This window comes from Phalangium opilio, unplaced genomic scaffold (genome assembly GCF_054372755.1).
Source record: "Phalangium opilio isolate 3A_F unplaced genomic scaffold, DU_Popi_V2 ptg000078l_1, whole genome shotgun sequence".
In the NCBI taxonomy this organism is placed as follows: Eukaryota; Metazoa; Arthropoda; class Arachnida; order Opiliones; family Phalangiidae; genus Phalangium; species Phalangium opilio.
In genome coordinates this window covers 4,641,197-4,658,420 of record NW_028324186.1, presented here as the reverse complement: position 1 = coordinate 4,658,420, position 17,224 = coordinate 4,641,197, and the positions used below count along the sequence as shown (strand labels likewise).

Here is a 17,224-nt window from a genome sequence, read left to right as displayed (position 1 = left end):
AAGAAACAACCAAAGGTCGATTCGTTTTAAATTATCACCGTCGTGCAATCCCTGGTGCAGATGTAGTTTGTACGGGTGATAGTGATGTGCATGCCAAATCTTTAGAACTGTGTGATGGCTACAACCAAGGTCAGTCGCAACAGCTCGACTACTTGTACATGGGTGCTGATGAAGACGAGCAAGTGCTACCACAGGTACATGATTTCCGTCTCTGTTTCCTACTATTCTATCGGAACGCGGTTGACTTTCACGTTTTTTGAACGAACCGCCAGTCGAAAGGTTTGCCAAGATCTTCGGGAAAGATTCCGGCTTGGTTGCTGCCTATCTGGATATTTCTGCGCGTACAGGCGTTTAGCTTCCCTGGAATTACCATACACCGTACATTTTGTTAATAAGTATCGGGGACGATTGTCCACAATAAATACTTGTTTTACACTGAGCAATCAAGTCTTAAACTGTAGGCAATACGTTAAACATTATTTCGATTACAGCAGTCTATTGCATTACATTATTCACGATATAAATCCTTCAACACAATATGGTAGGAAACATACTATTTTCAGTGGAATAATACTATCCCATAGAAGCTATTGGCCACAAATACCGAAGCCACCCTGTATATATATTTTTCTAAATTTAAAGAAGCTAGGCGCATTTGGGGCTTTGGTCAAATCTCAGACAGTCAGACAACACATTTTCTGGTTACCCTGATACTGTTATCCAGACTTTCCCTCTAATATATTTTCACCCTGACCTTTAAAAAGGTCCATTTTCATATTCCCAGACTTTACCCTGACTTTTTAGGACCATTTTCACTTTCCCAGACTTTTCCCTGACATTTTAGGACCATTTTCAATTTCCCAGATTTTTCCCTGACTTTTCAGACCCATTTTCAATTTCCCAGACTTGTCCCGGACTTTTCAGGCCCATTTTCAATTTCCCAGACTTGTCCCGGACTTTTCAGGCCCATTTTCAATTTCCCAGACTTGTCCCGGACTTTTAAGTTCCATTTTCAATTTCCCAGACTTGTCCCTGACTTTTTAGGCCCGGCCATTTTCAATTTCCCATACTTTCCCCTGAATTTTTAGACCCATTTTTAATTTCCCAGACTTTTTTGGCGCATTTTCAATATACCAGACTTTTCCCAGACTTTTAAGGCCTAGTTTCAATCAAAAAAGTTATTAAATGAATAAATCTATATGGTTATAATTATGTTGAAATGAAAGCTATTAAATCCATCTCTTTGTTATTTGGCTCCGTTAATTTCTGAAACTTATGAAAAACTAGTGTATTACATATTTAACCAAAATTTATGTTAATTATTCAATTTCCTAGACTTGTCCCTGACTTTTGAGGCCCATTTTGAATTTCACAGACTTGTCCCTGACTTTTTAGGCCAGTTTTCAATTTCCCCTGACTTTTTAGGCCCATTTTCAATATCCCAGACTTTCCCCCGAACTTTTTAGGCCTAATTTCAATCGCAAAAAGTTATTAAATGAATAAATCTATATGGTTATAATTATGTTGAAATGAAAGCTATTAAATCCATCTCTTTGTCATTTGGCTCCGTTAATTTCTGAAACTTACCAAAAACTAGTGTATTACATATTTAACCAAAATGTATGTTAATTAACCAAACAAAAAACGTTATGAAATAAAGAGCTTGAGAATGGATCCCCTTAAAACCAAAACCAAGACCTGTAAGTGTTGTAGTTTGAAACAATTTTTGAAAATGAACACTTTCGTTTCTTTTATATTTACCTACGATAATTTTAGAATCAAGGCTTAGTTGCAGAACCACTGTAACACTAAACAGTGTGTTACACATTAAACATAAACCAAAATAAATATAATTTTAACTATACATCGTGTTATAAGCGCCTTTAAAAAAAACGAGCCCTCAAAATACAAAAGCTACGTTAGTATGTCGAAAAATTAAGAAAACATGTTAGAGAACCAATGAACAGCAATCTTTTGCACGTTTAATACGAAATTTAAATTTATATAATGCAAATATAAAATGTTATTAAATGAAAGACTATATAAGTTCTGTTTGTCATTATTTCCCTTGAAAAGTTGTCGCTAGCGTTCAGCCAACGGAGGTTTCATCATCAAGGTGTAAAATTTACCCCTTCAGCTGATTGATGTGTCCTAGCTGTCACAGATAATAATGTAGTAATTAATTGATCTACCAGTAAGATTAATAATTAATTTGAACATACCAACAGTATTCGTAATGTCTGGCTTTTATCTCAACCGAAGTTAATGTTGCCTATTCCTATAACATGATTAACATCAACATAACGCTACCTTGACCGAGGCTTAGCGAAATTGGTTAATAATAAAATATTCTGTTGGCTTTTAAATTTTAAATTAATTTTAGAAAATTTCATTGACGTTTTTTGTTGTGAAAACAATAAAAATCATACCTAATTAGCCAGCATTTTAATTCCAATTCCAAAATTTTAATTTTAACCGAGAGCTCAAACGCCATGTTTTTCTTGCTTAATATCCCTCTAACGGCGTGAATCACGACAAAAACGCCGTAAGTCCAATATAAAAAATTAGGGCTAAAATGCGTGTCTCTAACAGTGGTAAAACGCCGTAATTCCACTACCCAAAACAACGTAAGTCATAGTATGTGTTAATAATGATAAAAATCAATACTTAAACTTAATTTATCTTAATAAAACTAAGGGAAGGCACATCTATGGACTGTTATCTTTCATTTAAGATGGTTCCCAAACGTAACGAATGAATAGTTTTCTTTATACACGATCCCAATTAAGGTCATTTTTCAAAAAAATCCCATGTTATCTCTATGGAAGAATATTGTATCTTTCACCAAATGTCGGATTAATTTTATGGATTCTAAAACCACCCTTAACAACTTTTTTCTTCATAGAATTAACTATTACTTGGATCTCTTTGAAATTTTAACCACAAAATTAGGGCCCAAATTTTAGTTCACTGGCAAAATTTCAAAGCAGCAAACACAATACGAAAAAAGTTACGGCCAATCAAAGAACCCTCCTTTAGCATTAGAGGCAGTATCAAGTCTTATCTAAGAGAGCGACCGCTCTCCTAGAATATTCGACGTTTCTACCATTGTGGTTTAGGCACTCTTCCAGACGACTGTCCTTGTCTTGCAATACATTTGCAAGCAGTAAAATTATGACTCTCGCTCATGACGCATGGTAAGACTAATGGTATTGCCGTCTTATAAAATCCTCGTCCGTTAACGCTTGATGTAGGGGGGTATGATAATGTCGGTAGTGATGCGAGTGTAAACTGGCACAAACAGTGCTTAGTGCAACTTCTTGTTCCACCGCTCTACTATTAGCATGAATTGGCTTCGGCATAAAGCACTACCTTTAGTTGAACGTAACTGCGACCTTCACCCAAAATAAACATCCTGTCCAATTTGTCCTGGATGGAATAGGTTGGCATTTTGCTAGGAAACGAGACTAACTACTGTAATTCTACTACTTAGCTGCTACACTGAAGACACTGTATATCAAAAGGGACCGAAAGTACCTCAAAGTTGAGTTTTCAAAGATTGCCAGATTGAGCAGGTCATGGGACTCAAAGTGATGAAGGTCACTTTAACGTTCAACAAGTGACACTGCGGTATGTTTTTGGTGCTCCAATGTCCTCACCCGATAGGTCCAAGCAATTACCATCCTGGTTTTTCGGCTCAGCGTTGCGGTATTGCCGGTTCCATTAGAAATACAAGGTCTGTAGTGTTACAATTTTAACAATACTCCTGTTAAAAAGGCAAACAGACTGTACCCCCTCCTCCCCAAAAAATCTTTTAAATTTCGCGCCTTTTCAATAGCTCTCTTTTCAATATGGGAAAAATACTTTTAAATGAAAATTTATTTAAGTGTAAGAATGAAACAGGAAAATGGAGGCTGAGTGTAGTTTTAATTATAATTTGTTAGTTTAATTATAAGGTATCCATGAATTAACCAAAAACATTCGTGTTTTGGGTTAATTACACATTAATTATAAAATTGAGGTTTGGCAGTGTTGATTAAGCTTATAAAATGAGTTTCAAATCACCTTAATTGTAAAGTTTAGAAGTTTTTCATTCTTGCCAACACAATGTGTTCAATTTTTATCATACCACGTGCTAAATTTGCGGTAACATAAAGATCATCTATAACATATGTTAATGAATGATGTGATTCTATTGTTTAGCAACTTTGGCTTCAATAACAGTAATTAAATTAAATACCTAAACAATTCATAGCAATTTAGACAAATAAACAAACGGCAATGTAAACTGTAGAGATAGCAAACAACGTTACCCTCCGTTGCCGACGTGGTTACGTTGGAAAAATCTGCGTTTATGTAACCATGGAAATTATTTGACTAATTAAACAACATAACGACACTGTCCTCCTGGATTAATCAGCACCACTGTTACTTATATTTATGAATTAACAAAATCCACTGTTGGTAACAAATAGTTAAACTGCAATAACGTAAACACCACAACTCTTTTAACTGCCGTAGGGAAAACATATTAAACTTTTTGTCATCTTAACAGTAGTATTTTGAAGTTTTCGATGTTTTCACAGGGTGAAAAGAACTATCTTTATTTCAACACGTTAATAATTTGAATAGGTATGCCATTTTTTACATCAAATTGTAAGCGCACACGGTAAATACAGCATAAAAAACCTAGGGTTAACCCGGTTAGGCTATGTTTCTAGCATAAAACGGAGCAGACTATATACAGAATTCCAAGACAAATGAGAGCTGGAAATCAGCCTTTTTAATAATCTTTAAAGAGGACAGACACTATAAAGACTATAATTACATCAATGCCTATCTCGTAGGCACTGATTACATAGACTAACTAAAAATACAACTTAAGCCTTGGCCGTAAAGAACGTCGAAAAACTTACTTCAAAAGATATAAAAACCTCTATTAACTGTAATTATTTACCTGAATTAATTTTTTAGACGAAAATTCGACCTGATGACAAAGTATTTGTTCCTAAGGGTGTTATTGATAATTAGCAAATCCAAATAAAGTTGTTCAAGCTCGGATGAAATACCAAAGTAATTAATTATAGTTGCCTTACTGTCGTCTGCTATGAAATTAGGAATTTTCCACATAGATCAAACGTTTAAAATTCATCAACGTAACTTATTAGCACGCAAAAAGCTAGGCCGTTCTAGTTATCAATGAGAACGAAAATGGGGAAATAAGTTTAAACGCGCTAGGAGGTTAGGCTGACATCTGACCCAAAAGTAAATTTTTCGACGTACTATCTTAGTTAGTTAAATTTTAAAAATTAGAATTCATTAATTAAAAAACAAAACAGGTAAGTTTCTCATTTAAGAAATGCCTGTTAATTTAGAAGCATTCCGAAAACTAACAGCTTTTCGAAACTTATCAGAAGTTAGTGACTTCTTATCCTTGGAAGTTTGGACACTAACCATATCCGCAACCATTTCTGTTAGCCAACTTGTTATTAGGCCCGATCACCACGCCACCTACGGCGCTTCTCTCATTTTGAGCTGGCAGGCTGATTTGCGCGCCAGCATCGGGCAAGTAACGAAACTTTAAGGTGTGTCCTGTGGTTTGAGGTAACGAATGAGAAACGGTGACAAGAACAGCTGTTTTAATATAGTCTGCTAGAAATTCCGATCAAACTAGTGTAGGGTCCTAGGCCCACGGATTGAAATGTATTTTCAGAAAGTTCTAGACAGTATTAATTGTGATAGTAATAAAGAGTTACATATTACGTAATCAAAAAGAGATTTAACTATCACAAGCATATTATACAATCAGAAAAGTTTGGATTTTATTTGGGAAAGCTTCACACTTTTGCAATGGACGAGTGTGAAGTATTCAGTTATCTCCAAAAGGGCAATGGTATTAGAACGGAGTTCATTTTCGATTTCAGTGAAGAGGATGATCCTGAAGCCAAAGATGTGATGAAGCTTTTTAATTTTTATATGTGCAGCCTTTATAGGTAAGTGCGTTTCGGTTTATCACTTTATTTGGTATGGTTTTAGGCATTTGGTCTAATATGATAACTGAAAACATTAGATATGTTCACTGCACTCCTGAGACTGATGTTAACAACTGTGATACGAGCGATGATGATTTAAATTCGACTGTGATAGCCAATGAATATGATTTAAATTCATCTGTGATAGTGAATGAATCTGAATTAAATGTGCAATCTCTAAAGCCTAGAGAAATTGTAGTCAGCCCATCGAACTTCAAGGAAGAAACATTGAGTGGAATTCTGAGACTTGGCGGGGGAACAATTGGGGAGATGTGGAAAGTTTCTAAACGTTTAAAAGAATCTAAACGCTTGACTCTAAGGACTAGGATACTATACAGGAAAGTGTACAGGTTGTGCTTTAAAGTTTCACTAAGTGATGAAGAAAAAGAAGCCCAATTACCAACGGAATTGAAACAGCAGGATCGGGGTGGAATGTTTTTCCCGAAACTCTCATTAAGGGCCTTTGTTCAAGATGTGAATAATACAGTCATACTCTCTGCAAATTCATCGAAAACATGGGCAAAATATGATAAAAGTAAGAAAATACCGGGTATTAAAAAAATGGTGGCAGGATAGGAGAACAGTGGGTTCTACGAGTGATTTTGAGTCGAAAATGTACTGTGACATATTGTCCTAAGGGCCACACCCTAAACAAGTTATGATTGCAATGTTTTACGGATGACCCCATTTATTTAAGAAAGGAACTGAAAGACGATGCTAATTTAATTAAGGGGAAATCCATAAAACACTCAAATCGTAACTTGGCAACGTTGGTCCTTAGTTCAAAATGTCTTGGAACATTTTCGACTCAAAACCGTCCACTGTACTTCGGTTCTACCATACTTTTTGAAACCTCCTGTATTTTATAAGGTGTCACTTGTGCTAATATGTAATAATTAACTAATGTTGCACTAATATTAAGGTTTGTGTGGGCAACGTCAAGGCGAATAGTATTATCAAAAAACTCTTCATAGAAGGTGTGGTGACATAGAGAAACATTTGTTTTACAAAAATAAATTGGCAATTCATATCTAACATATCGTGTTGTCTTTCATTTCCTGCTTTAAGAAGTACCCAATTTTGGTTCTGTTCAATAACAGAATAAGCGTGCAAGTGCTTAGAAAAACTTTCAACTGCGAATATTGTACCAACAATGATTAGTGGCATATGTATATGGAATATGAATTTAATTTTCAAGAAAAATTTAATTTCATTCCTTTCAGTTTCGAAAATGATCAAGCAATCTTTTATATAATGTACATTATAAAAAATTGCATTTGTAGATGAGTAAACGTTTTCTGGAAAATCTTCGGAGAGGAGTGGCTTTAAGTTGTCGGGCAAGGCATCTTTGCAGATAAATTTCCCCGCTGTTGTAGTTTGTACACCGTAGGGCTGTTCATCTATCATGTTATAACACTGTAAGTACTGGTGTCGATGGGCCAATGTTTTAGTAAGATTTTTGCAATTATTCGAAACTTTTGCAATTTTTTTGAAATATCTGTGCTTAGCCTCGAAACGAAGGCAAGATAGGGTTTTTAGAGGCCCATTATTAATAAAAGCTTTCGGATAGTGTATTAAATAGTGAAATTTGGGAGTCATAATTTCACTACCGAACACCCGAAAAACTGAATCTAAAAATAGTTCTATCATATTTTGAAGTTTAGGGAAGAAGGATTTATGTAAATGATTTGCATATATGTAGTCAACAATTTCTCTAAGTTGAATATAAACATCCCATTTAAGGTCATTGTCCCCTGGCAAATACTCAAAACAGAGGAAAGGTTGCAGTCGAAATAGACAAAAGATCTCGCTTGCGGAACCTTTTAAACGCCCTTCACCCATTATTGCCGCTCGATATGGGTTTCGGTTCTACTAGTTTCACTTTTCCCAAATCGGAAAGATTTTATGATGCCATTGAGAACATCAAGATTCAAATTAGTGTTGAGAAACATATGATTCAATATTTGCTTTAAAATGTTTGGGATAACACCTTCTTTTAAATCGTACATAGGATCTGGTGGTAAATTTTGTGTAAGGTCAAAACCAGAGATGTTCATCAAAGGACTTTCAAATCTTACTCCATAAATAGATTTTTCACTCGGAAATCTAGCAATACTTTGCTGATGGTATAGATGGCGATCTAACGTTCTTAATTGTAGTTCATTTTCTTTGATTTTAGTCGAAATGTTTTCCTTAAAATAACGCAAAATCTGCATATTTTTCCCGAACTAAAGGAGGCATTAAATCCGCCAAGTTTATGGAGTCCAAGGTTGTCCCCCGAAAAAATAGCAACAGTGGCTGTTAACAGAATGGCCCGATTTTCAATTGTTATGCCTTCCCTTGACATTACATTAAGATCAAAAATAAGGGGTGCGAGCACTTCGTGCCAGCCAAAAACGTCAACGTCCTTCGAGTTCGCCAAAAATAGTAAATGTATATCGCTTAGTTTTGATCTATATTTTGGCTTCAAGTTGAAGACTGAAAAATAACAGCTCAAAATTTTGTGTTTGCCGCGTTTCGAGCCAAGCGGATTCACTATGTCGAATTCGTCGAGATAAATTTGAAGCTGAAGCGTGTTTTGATTAAAGCTTGTGTTTTGTACAATAATTTTTTTTGCAATGTCTCCTCGAAGAAAATGACCGATACCTTCATGTGGAATCATAATGAAATCTTCATGTTTACCCGCTTGTTCATCGAAGGAGTAAAGTTACTGAATAACTTTAATTATAGGAGCATAGTGAAAATAGCTTTTTTCTTCCTTGTTCAATGATTCCGTAAATGTGTATTGTATTGGTTCTATTAATCCGTAGTCAGACTTAATCACTGCGTTAATTTTATACTTCGAATTTAAGCTTTCAAAAGCACTTTAAACTTCTATATTTTTTGAAAGCAATTCACGTTCTTCAATACTAATGTTTTTTGAACGAATGACACTCAACACATTCTCCTTATTCATTGTTAATAGGTGTTCACAAAAAATTAATATATCATTCGTAAATGCTTCCACAACAGTCCGAGGCAAATGGTGCGCTTCGCGGTATTTCAGAATAATTTTTAATAGAGTTTCACGAACTTCAGACGGTTTTAATTGGCGTTCATCCCTCGGGCCCAGCTCAGGGTCGTCAATTTGTGGGTCCTCAACATTTTCTATATTCGTGTCATTTTGATCCTGTTGCACAAAACCAGATGAATCGTCTATTTCTCCAGTTGTATCATTTAGAAATCCGTAATGTTTGTCTCAAGTGTCGATGATATGATTTTATTTTCAAGGCCACAAACAACTTTAAAATTTGGATCGTGTGAATGCTTATTTTGCATGTGAGTTAAAAGCGTCCCAAATTTCTTTGAATGAAAGGTGACCCTTACACAGCTATACAAACCAGAATTCGCCATAGTTTCCTTGCTAATTCTGATCTAAATTACCAACGTTAATATTCTTGCTACCAGGATAGTAAGGAAATCTTCAATCTTTTACCAAATGTTAGGAAACTTCGAAATATTCTTTTGAAAGTAAAGGTAAGATCAGAAAATCTTCAATAAAATAGGAATGGTTAAAAGGACGGTGAAAAAAAATTATATACATTTATACATTTCTAAACTATGTCTAGGCCCTCTCTACATAGTGAAACCTGCAAAAAATATATCCCAATAATTTTTAAAATCGAAATTAGTTTCAATTTTTTCCCATATTCTGCATAAATTTTCAGACCAATCACGCAACGCCTTGTCTCACCCTTTATAATATTTCATGGTCCCATGGGCAAGCACCACGTATATATCGTCCTAAATTGCGCTTTACTTGACTGATCACACTACTATCAACAATGTCTTAACTTGTTTTGGTTTTAAAATATTTTTGAATTTAGTCTTGTTTCTTTCAATAGCAGAAATGCAGATAGTAAAAAAATCGATTAAAAAAGTTCATTTTCCTCTTCATCCTCCCTTTTATGGAGTTGGTTGGACCGTCGACTGGATGACAGTGCCTTCCCTCCCCACGGATTCCTGACCCACAACACGAAACTCAAAGGCGAAAAAAAAACTGGGACGGGGTGAGTTACTGTAAGGAATATAACCTCAAGAGGGGGTCAGAAATTCGCCTGAAGGTCACGTTTAGCAGTGAAGTTAATTTCTTGGAACTTTTCAATGTTATAGGGATGTTAGACTAAAGGATTAGATCTCCCAATGGCCCAGCCAAAGCCATTCCTGTATCGAATCGTTAGGGAAGAGAGAATTGAAAATCATTTACATCCTACCATCCTGACCTGCCAATCCCTTTTTGTCGTTAGTAGTTACGCGCGGTGTTAATTTTTTCAGATTGTTTCAAAAATAATTTATCGGAATTCGGAAAATATTACGGTCCCCTTTACTAAAGTTGAAATGGAAGACAAAAGTATCGTCTTGTTACTGTGCTTTGGCAAAGAGTAAAGACGAAAAAATTGAAGTTATGGACAACAGCTATGCTTCATTTTTGGAATGCCTGAAGAGTGACGCAACGTTAGAAGAATTTTCTGGTCCAGATATCATTCATCAAGTATGAGTTTTTATTCATAAATTTTGGCATGATAAAGACTTCTGTCGCATGTGATGCCTGTTTTTACTTGCTTTTCTTCATCTGCCGTTATCAGATTGCAAAACGTATGCAATATACCATTGGTCCAAGGGGGGCGACGCTGGCATTTTAGTGTACGGAGTACGGTGTTTTGAGATTTGGACTCTTATTTCAGAAATCTTGAAATCCTTTACTAGATTAAATATTTTTAGATTTTGACTAAGATTTCTGTATTTTATAAAGATTTTGAGTAAGATTTCGGTATTTTGAAGGAGATTTCCAGATTTTGATGGACATTTCAGATGTTTTATGGGATACTTACTTCTTGATGTAATGGTTTAGATTTCAGGATTTCTTGATTTTAAGGTTTTAATTTCGAAATTTTTAGACTTTTTAAATTGCGAGTGAGATTAAGAGATTTTAAAGATAGATTTCACGTAAAGTCTACGGGTTTTGACCAACGTCGACCCCCTCGAATTGGTTTTAATACACTTTCCAGGCACTATTGAACTGCCCTTGAAAAAAATTAGAATATTCGTGGAATTTACACAAAATAACATGCTGCTCTTCAAACCCGCAGGCCAAAATTTAAAATCCTTTTTACTCCTTAGTATCATCTTTAAAACAAACATGAAATTTATATATCAATATGTATGTACCCATGCAGGTGTTTGATGAAGAATTTAAAGAATTCATTGATATGGATCAAAACAGCTTAATTGAAAACAAAACAAAAATATATTTTGCTCATAAAGTAAGGAAACAATTTTTGTTAGAAAGTTGTTGCATTTGTAAAAGGTGGGCGGTGCTCTTGCTCGGACTGGAAAGGCGAAAAAAATAACCGGCGAGGGCAGGCTTCAAATAAGGACTTTTTTCAAACTGGTCCTCCAGACTTCTGACCCCTGGGGTCTTGAGAAAACTAGTCCCAAGGACCAGTTCCCCTTACTGAAAGTATTCAAGCGGCACTGGAAGCATTAGGTCAATTAGAGGAACATGGTCTATAAAGAGTTGCACCGCCAAACGTCCGAGGGGGCTCCTTTAAGATGAAAGTACTAAAATATTATATTTCAAGAACAAGCGTCAATGTGACGAAAGTGATGTTCAGTAGGAAAAAAGGCCAAAGCTTATTAATACTGAACAAACACTTGATTCAATTGTCGCAATAACAGAAACCTCAACTGCAAACTCTGAAATGGTTGGTAACTCCATAAGGGATGAGGTAAAAGGCACTTAAAGGGAGGTTGGAAAGGAAATTCAAGCGAATTTTTTACCGTTTCCTCTTCTAATTCAATTTATTCACGGAAATTATGATGTCCTTTCCCAATGCACTGATAATGCTAGGAAATTCACGCATGTCCAGTTAAGCTCAATAGGAAGGAGTTAAATTTTGATATAGGCTTAGCGCAGTGATAGCAGATTGTATAACCCTTTAGAAGTAATGCAATGTTACATCTTCAAGCTAACAAAATATCCCCATGAATAAAAAATCACTTGCATTTTCTTTACCCTTTCCTTAAATGAGTAAGACTTAATTCAAGATTCCTACTATGCAACTAAAATTAAAATTTTCAGACCATAGATTTGGATAAAACTATCAATAGTGAACAAGAATTGATAGCCTAGTAAGTTTAATTATGAAATTTATGCATAAAGAACCATAAATATTTCATCCAGATAGTGAAATGAATTACTTTTTCCTTAAAGGAAAAGCACTCCCTGAAACTATTTAAATGTGTTATATATTTTAAAAACAATAAAAATCTTAAATACTTCCAATCGGAACTATCTACAATGCTTAAGCAGATATTTCCTAACGTAAATTTGACGGCCACTTATTGTTGCTTGTCCTGTTCCTAAGCTCAGGCGGCGAGACTTCACTAGTGACCTTAAAGAAACCCTTAGGAAATGGTAAAAATGATCTTTATTGTGCATTACCGATGCTAGTTTTCTAAGGCTATAAAAGACTATTGACGCCTATTCGTCGTTTTTCCTGTAAGTTAAATGCTCGTAACGTCTAAACGATTGTAGATAGAAGTAAGTATAGTTCCATGGAAAATAGTTATAGTTTTTAATGACCTGTAACACGTATTTAAACAATTTTCGACTGGGGGATAAGACAGCAACTTGACCCCCATTGTATTCTTGGAATCTTAGGTTATATTAATAGAGGGTAGATTAGGTTAAATTAGGCCAAGTTAGGTTAAAATAGGCTAGGCTAGAAGTAAAAATGAGTTAGGATTAGGTGTGTCAAGCTCTATAAAATGGTTGTCATGACATTTCATTCTCCCTTTAACGGGTCTGCTCTATAATGTTTGAACCATATTCATTAAAATAGCATTGCAATAGGGTTGCAGAAAATCTACCACAAACTATTGGGACATGCTCAAGGACAGAATTCTCATTAAAATATACACTTCCTGACCTACCTGCGATTTTTAAAAATAGTGCGGAGTACAATGCTCTAGAAGCGGACGGGAAAAAAAGTATGAACAGAGAACTTGTAAACATCTTGTTCAGCGATTGTATCAAGAGATTTGGTTTGTAAGTATAACAATTGCAATTTCTTAATATGTATATGAATATGAATATAATTGAGTCAAATGCGCAGATACCCATATCATAAGATAGTAGCTGAAAGAGTGGTAATGGAATATCCACATCTCAAATCTCAACCTGGAGAAGGGCAGGTAAGGAGTTAGTCTTAGCCTCTTAAATTTGAAAACTAGACCACAACATTTTAAATTTCCCCAAAGTGTTCTAATAAGTTAGAAAATTAATATATTGATTTAAATTTGATGAAAGGGAATTATTCCAATATATATTGAATTTTTATCAACCAAATTGCACCAATTTTTTCTAAATAATTGCATTATCATCTACTCTAGTGGTTAGTTAAATCATGCAAAAATATAATTCTAAACAATTAATTAATTGTAATTAAATCGAATATACATTTCTTGGCTGTTTCAAAGGCTCCTTAAAGGGATGATGAAGTACAACCATCCAATTAAGGATGTTAAAATTTGCATCAAAACATGGAATAAATCATCAAAACTCTCACGTTAATTTAAAATTAATTATCAAAATTGTGATTTGAGTTCAAGAAACCTTGAATGACATTCAATTGATGGCTTTTAGCTATTTCCAAGGATAACACCAATCTAAATATAAGTTTTAGATAGGGTTGTGTGCTCCGTGAAGTTGTGGCCGAAAAAAGGTTCAATATGCATTATTAAAATTTCGTTGAAACTGGAGATGGGCTTAGCGAGCCTAAATTACACTCGGATAATAATAATAAATGAACTCGAAAGTTTTTATGCAAATTTTAACGGCCTTAAGGTGGAATTCATAAACGTCGGACGCAACGCAATTTAGTACAGGCAATGGCAGGGCGTCGTGCGCGAAAGGCGGAAGTTTGCGCACGACGCCCTGCCTTTGCCTGTACTACATTGCGTTGCGTCCGACGTTTATGAATTCCACCTTAAATCGATCATTTATAGTTCTAATTCATTGTGGCTTTAAGGTCTAAAACCTTTAATTTATAACAAAAGTTTGGAAAAGCCCAAAAGTTTCAAGCAACAAAATGCACGCTCCTGTTCCCATCCTTGCTAACATTAAACAAAATTCTCGCTACAAAATGCCACAATATAAATAAAATGTAATTTTTATCTAATTTTGTACAGGATAACTGGCATGCTAAGTTGGTATCGAAATTCAAGAATTTTCGATATAGTTTGAATAATATTGAAATTGTGAAAGAACATAAAAAAAAATACGGAAAAGCCTCTTATAAAAATGATGACTCACGAGAAGACTCCGGGAATAATTCTATTGTGAACGTAGTCAGAGTTAATGTAAATTTTACATTTTCACGCTTATTTCATGAACAGATTCAGGATTATAAGAACTATTGGGTATAGCTTTACTCTTTGGTATCATCTTTGCATATTTTACTGAAAAACATCGTCTAGCGTGACTAAAAGTATACAGTGTTATAGGGCAGACTAACATTGTCATTTCCCATATTTTTTAATTGCTACTCGTTGGCGTGGCGAACGTAAATATGACGTATGCAAGAAACCGCTTAGACTTTAGCTTTCGCCCTTCGTTCTTATTATCCGGTATCTATTCTTGCTTTTTTTTAAATAATAACTTTTGATAAATTGCTTCTTTTTGACTAGAACACAGCAGATTTTGATAGGTTCGAAGACGAAGAAAGCTTTGCTGTGCATAAAAGTCATATGGTTTTAGAAATGAAAAAGAACGAGATTGACTCGGTCTTAATTGACTCAAAAATGGACAAGACAATGGGAGACCGAAGAAAATTAATTGAAAGAAGTAAATTGGAGGATGTACTGAAAGAGTACCCAGCACTTACAGACATGAGACAAGTAAAGACTGTTTACTAATACATAAAAATTATGAATACAAAGTATATGTATATTATTTTTTCCCTAAAAGATTATGTTGGAATTCGAAAGGATTACCAAAATCAACTTGAAAGAGAAACTCGATGGAGCATTGGATACGTTTTCTGAAAAAATTTGGACCATGAATAAAAAGGATGTGGCAACATTAAAGTCTGAAATACTCGTGGAAGTCAAAAAAGAGGGTCCAGAAACCATGCAAGGTGATAAGAGGAGTGCTAACTAGATCTTCATTAATATTTTTGATTTTTAGTTACCATAAATTCTAATTTCAAATCTTTTTAGTTGTTAAAAATTGGTTTTCAATACTTCTGATACCAAATCTCTACAAAGAAAACTATCAAAGGTTGTTCTACCCAATGGCTGATATTTCCCGGATTCCAAAGTTTCCACTCATTGTGTATTCCGGCCCAAAAATCTTGTCCAGCTCTCAATTCCAAATCTATGTTGATGGAACTGAAGTGACAGAGATATCCGATTACCCAAGCGCAATAACGGCCCTAATTGCGGTTTATTGGATTTTTAATGTACAGTACTCTGGTGCATCATTCAAAACCTTGAGTTTCATTGAATCGTGCTATTTGGGCTTGACTTACACAAAATGTCATGCCCAAGTAAACAAATTAAAAGCTAAAATCATGAAATGTTGAAATAAATATAAGGAAAAAAGAATTAAAAGTCAATAAATTAACATTTTAAACATTAGGATTTGACTGTTATTAAATAGTAATTAAAAACAAAACCGGCTTTCAGCACCTAAAACCGATTTCGTTATGGGTCTGATTAAAACCATTTGTTGTTTGAAATAGAACTTAGTAGGGTTTGGTTGAAAACCATTTTGGGTTTGAAATAGGTCTGAAATTAAACCATGACTTTCGCGGAAACTTTTCAGCCGTTTGGGGTTTGAATTAGGTCTTAATTTAAACCACGACTTTCACGGACAACCCTACAGGGTTTAAATGAAAACCATTTTGGGTTTGAAATAGGTCTGAAATTAAACCATGACTTTCGCGGAAAACCCTACAGGGTTTGGTTGAAAACCATTTTGGGTTTGAAATTGGTCTGAATTTAAACCATGACTTTCGCGGAAACTTTTCAGGGTTTAGATGAAAACCGTTTGGGGTTTGATTTTCTGACAAAGTTGATCAAACCGTTAACGGTTTACCACCAAACCCTTATTTTTTACTGTGTAATGTTTATTTCTTCAATGTTGATGTCTAATTACATCTCTGTTTCTCTAAGGATCCTTAAAATGTGTTCCAAATAGGAACACTTCTTATTTTATCACGTTTAAGAGGTAAACACAGAATAATCTTAACACTAAGCTAAACATCAACGCTTACCAGGTGTTATTTAACGTAACATGTTTTTAATAAATCATTATTTTAAGAAGAATTATAATATTTTAGAAAAACAACTAAAAAGTGGAGGTATATTTTACCACAAGGTGAATAATCTAACACCTTGTGGCTATATTAATAATGTAAGCCACAATGACTTTCATTTTATATTGAGAAAAGGACTTCCTTTACTCAAATTTTGAGCAAAATATATGTTTAATGTGATGGTTCGACATGAAGAATAAATAAGCTTTCTTGGCTTTAATAATAAAACAACATTTCCAACAGGTCGGCTAGATATGTTTAAATTGGTATATTCCCATTGCGCAGAATTCCAATAGACCGAATCCCGCCAAAGTTTCTAATGAATTTAGCCCAACCGCGGGTTTGGTATTTACAATTCAAACGACGCTATTTGTCGAATTAAGCGACCCCAAAAGTGCTAGCGTTTTCAATACATTCGTACTGCCTTGGAAGCGCCACTATTTGACGACTGTGCAACAAAACAATAATAAAAAAGGACCTCGGTAATTTTTCAACACCGTGTGATACACAAAAAGTGAAAATTGGACTTGGGTTAAGCATCTAACAAAAGCACTTTCGTCCAATAAAGCCTTTTTGTTCAAAATCAGGTTAGGTTAGTAATATTTTATAAATAATTTTACATTGTTAAGCCTTTTCCAAAATAGTGATGTTTATCTTCATTGACTTCTCAAATAATATGCCTTTTCCAAAACATTGCTGTTCGGTTAGGTTTGGTTTGGTTAGGAGGACGTCTCGTCCTCTTTGGGGCGGTTTTACACTTCAAGTACAGTAAAACGGCTGGCTTAAAGTATTTTCATAATGAATATAACATAAAAAATAAATAAATATTAG

The 17,224-nt window shown here is 34.7% G+C and overlaps 1 protein-coding gene and 1 long non-coding RNA gene across 2 annotated transcripts; one reads left to right on the top strand and one right to left on the bottom strand.

The window, feature by feature from the left end:
* Positions 1-1,974: 1,974 nt before the first annotated feature.
* Positions 1,975-2,515, bottom strand: LOC149655923 (uncharacterized). The gene is made up of 3 exons (XR_016370307.1): positions 2,430-2,515; positions 2,223-2,278; positions 1,975-2,155 (listed from the first exon to the last, which is right to left on the bottom strand). It is a non-coding gene; the product is annotated as an uncharacterized LOC149655923 (long non-coding RNA).
* A 10,216-nt stretch (positions 2,516-12,731) lies between these two features.
* LOC149655922 (sterile alpha motif domain-containing protein 3-like) lies at positions 12,732-15,713 on the top strand. The gene is made up of 6 exons (XM_089845017.1): positions 12,732-13,122; positions 13,190-13,268; positions 14,265-14,435; positions 14,763-14,972; positions 15,043-15,211; positions 15,294-15,713. Exons 1-6 carry the CDS (start codon positions 13,067-13,069, stop codon positions 15,656-15,658), a joined length of 1,050 nt encoding a protein of 349 aa, XP_089701143.1. The 5' UTR covers positions 12,732-13,066; the 3' UTR covers positions 15,659-15,713.
* The last annotated feature ends 1,511 nt before the right edge of the window (positions 15,714-17,224 follow it).

Excerpts from the sequence above, each read along its gene's own strand:
- LOC149655922 (XM_089845017.1), top strand. The coding sequence starts at position 13,067 with ATGAACAGAGAACTTGTAAACATCTTGTTCAGCGATTGTATCAAGAGA. Across the intron at positions 14,436-14,762 it reads TGAACGTAGTCAGAGTTAAT|AACACAGCAGATTTTGATAG; the intron begins GTAAATTTTACA and ends CTTTTTGACTAG. Across the intron at positions 15,212-15,293 it reads GGGTCCAGAAACCATGCAAG|TTGTTAAAAATTGGTTTTCA; the intron begins GTGATAAGAGGA and ends AAATCTTTTTAG.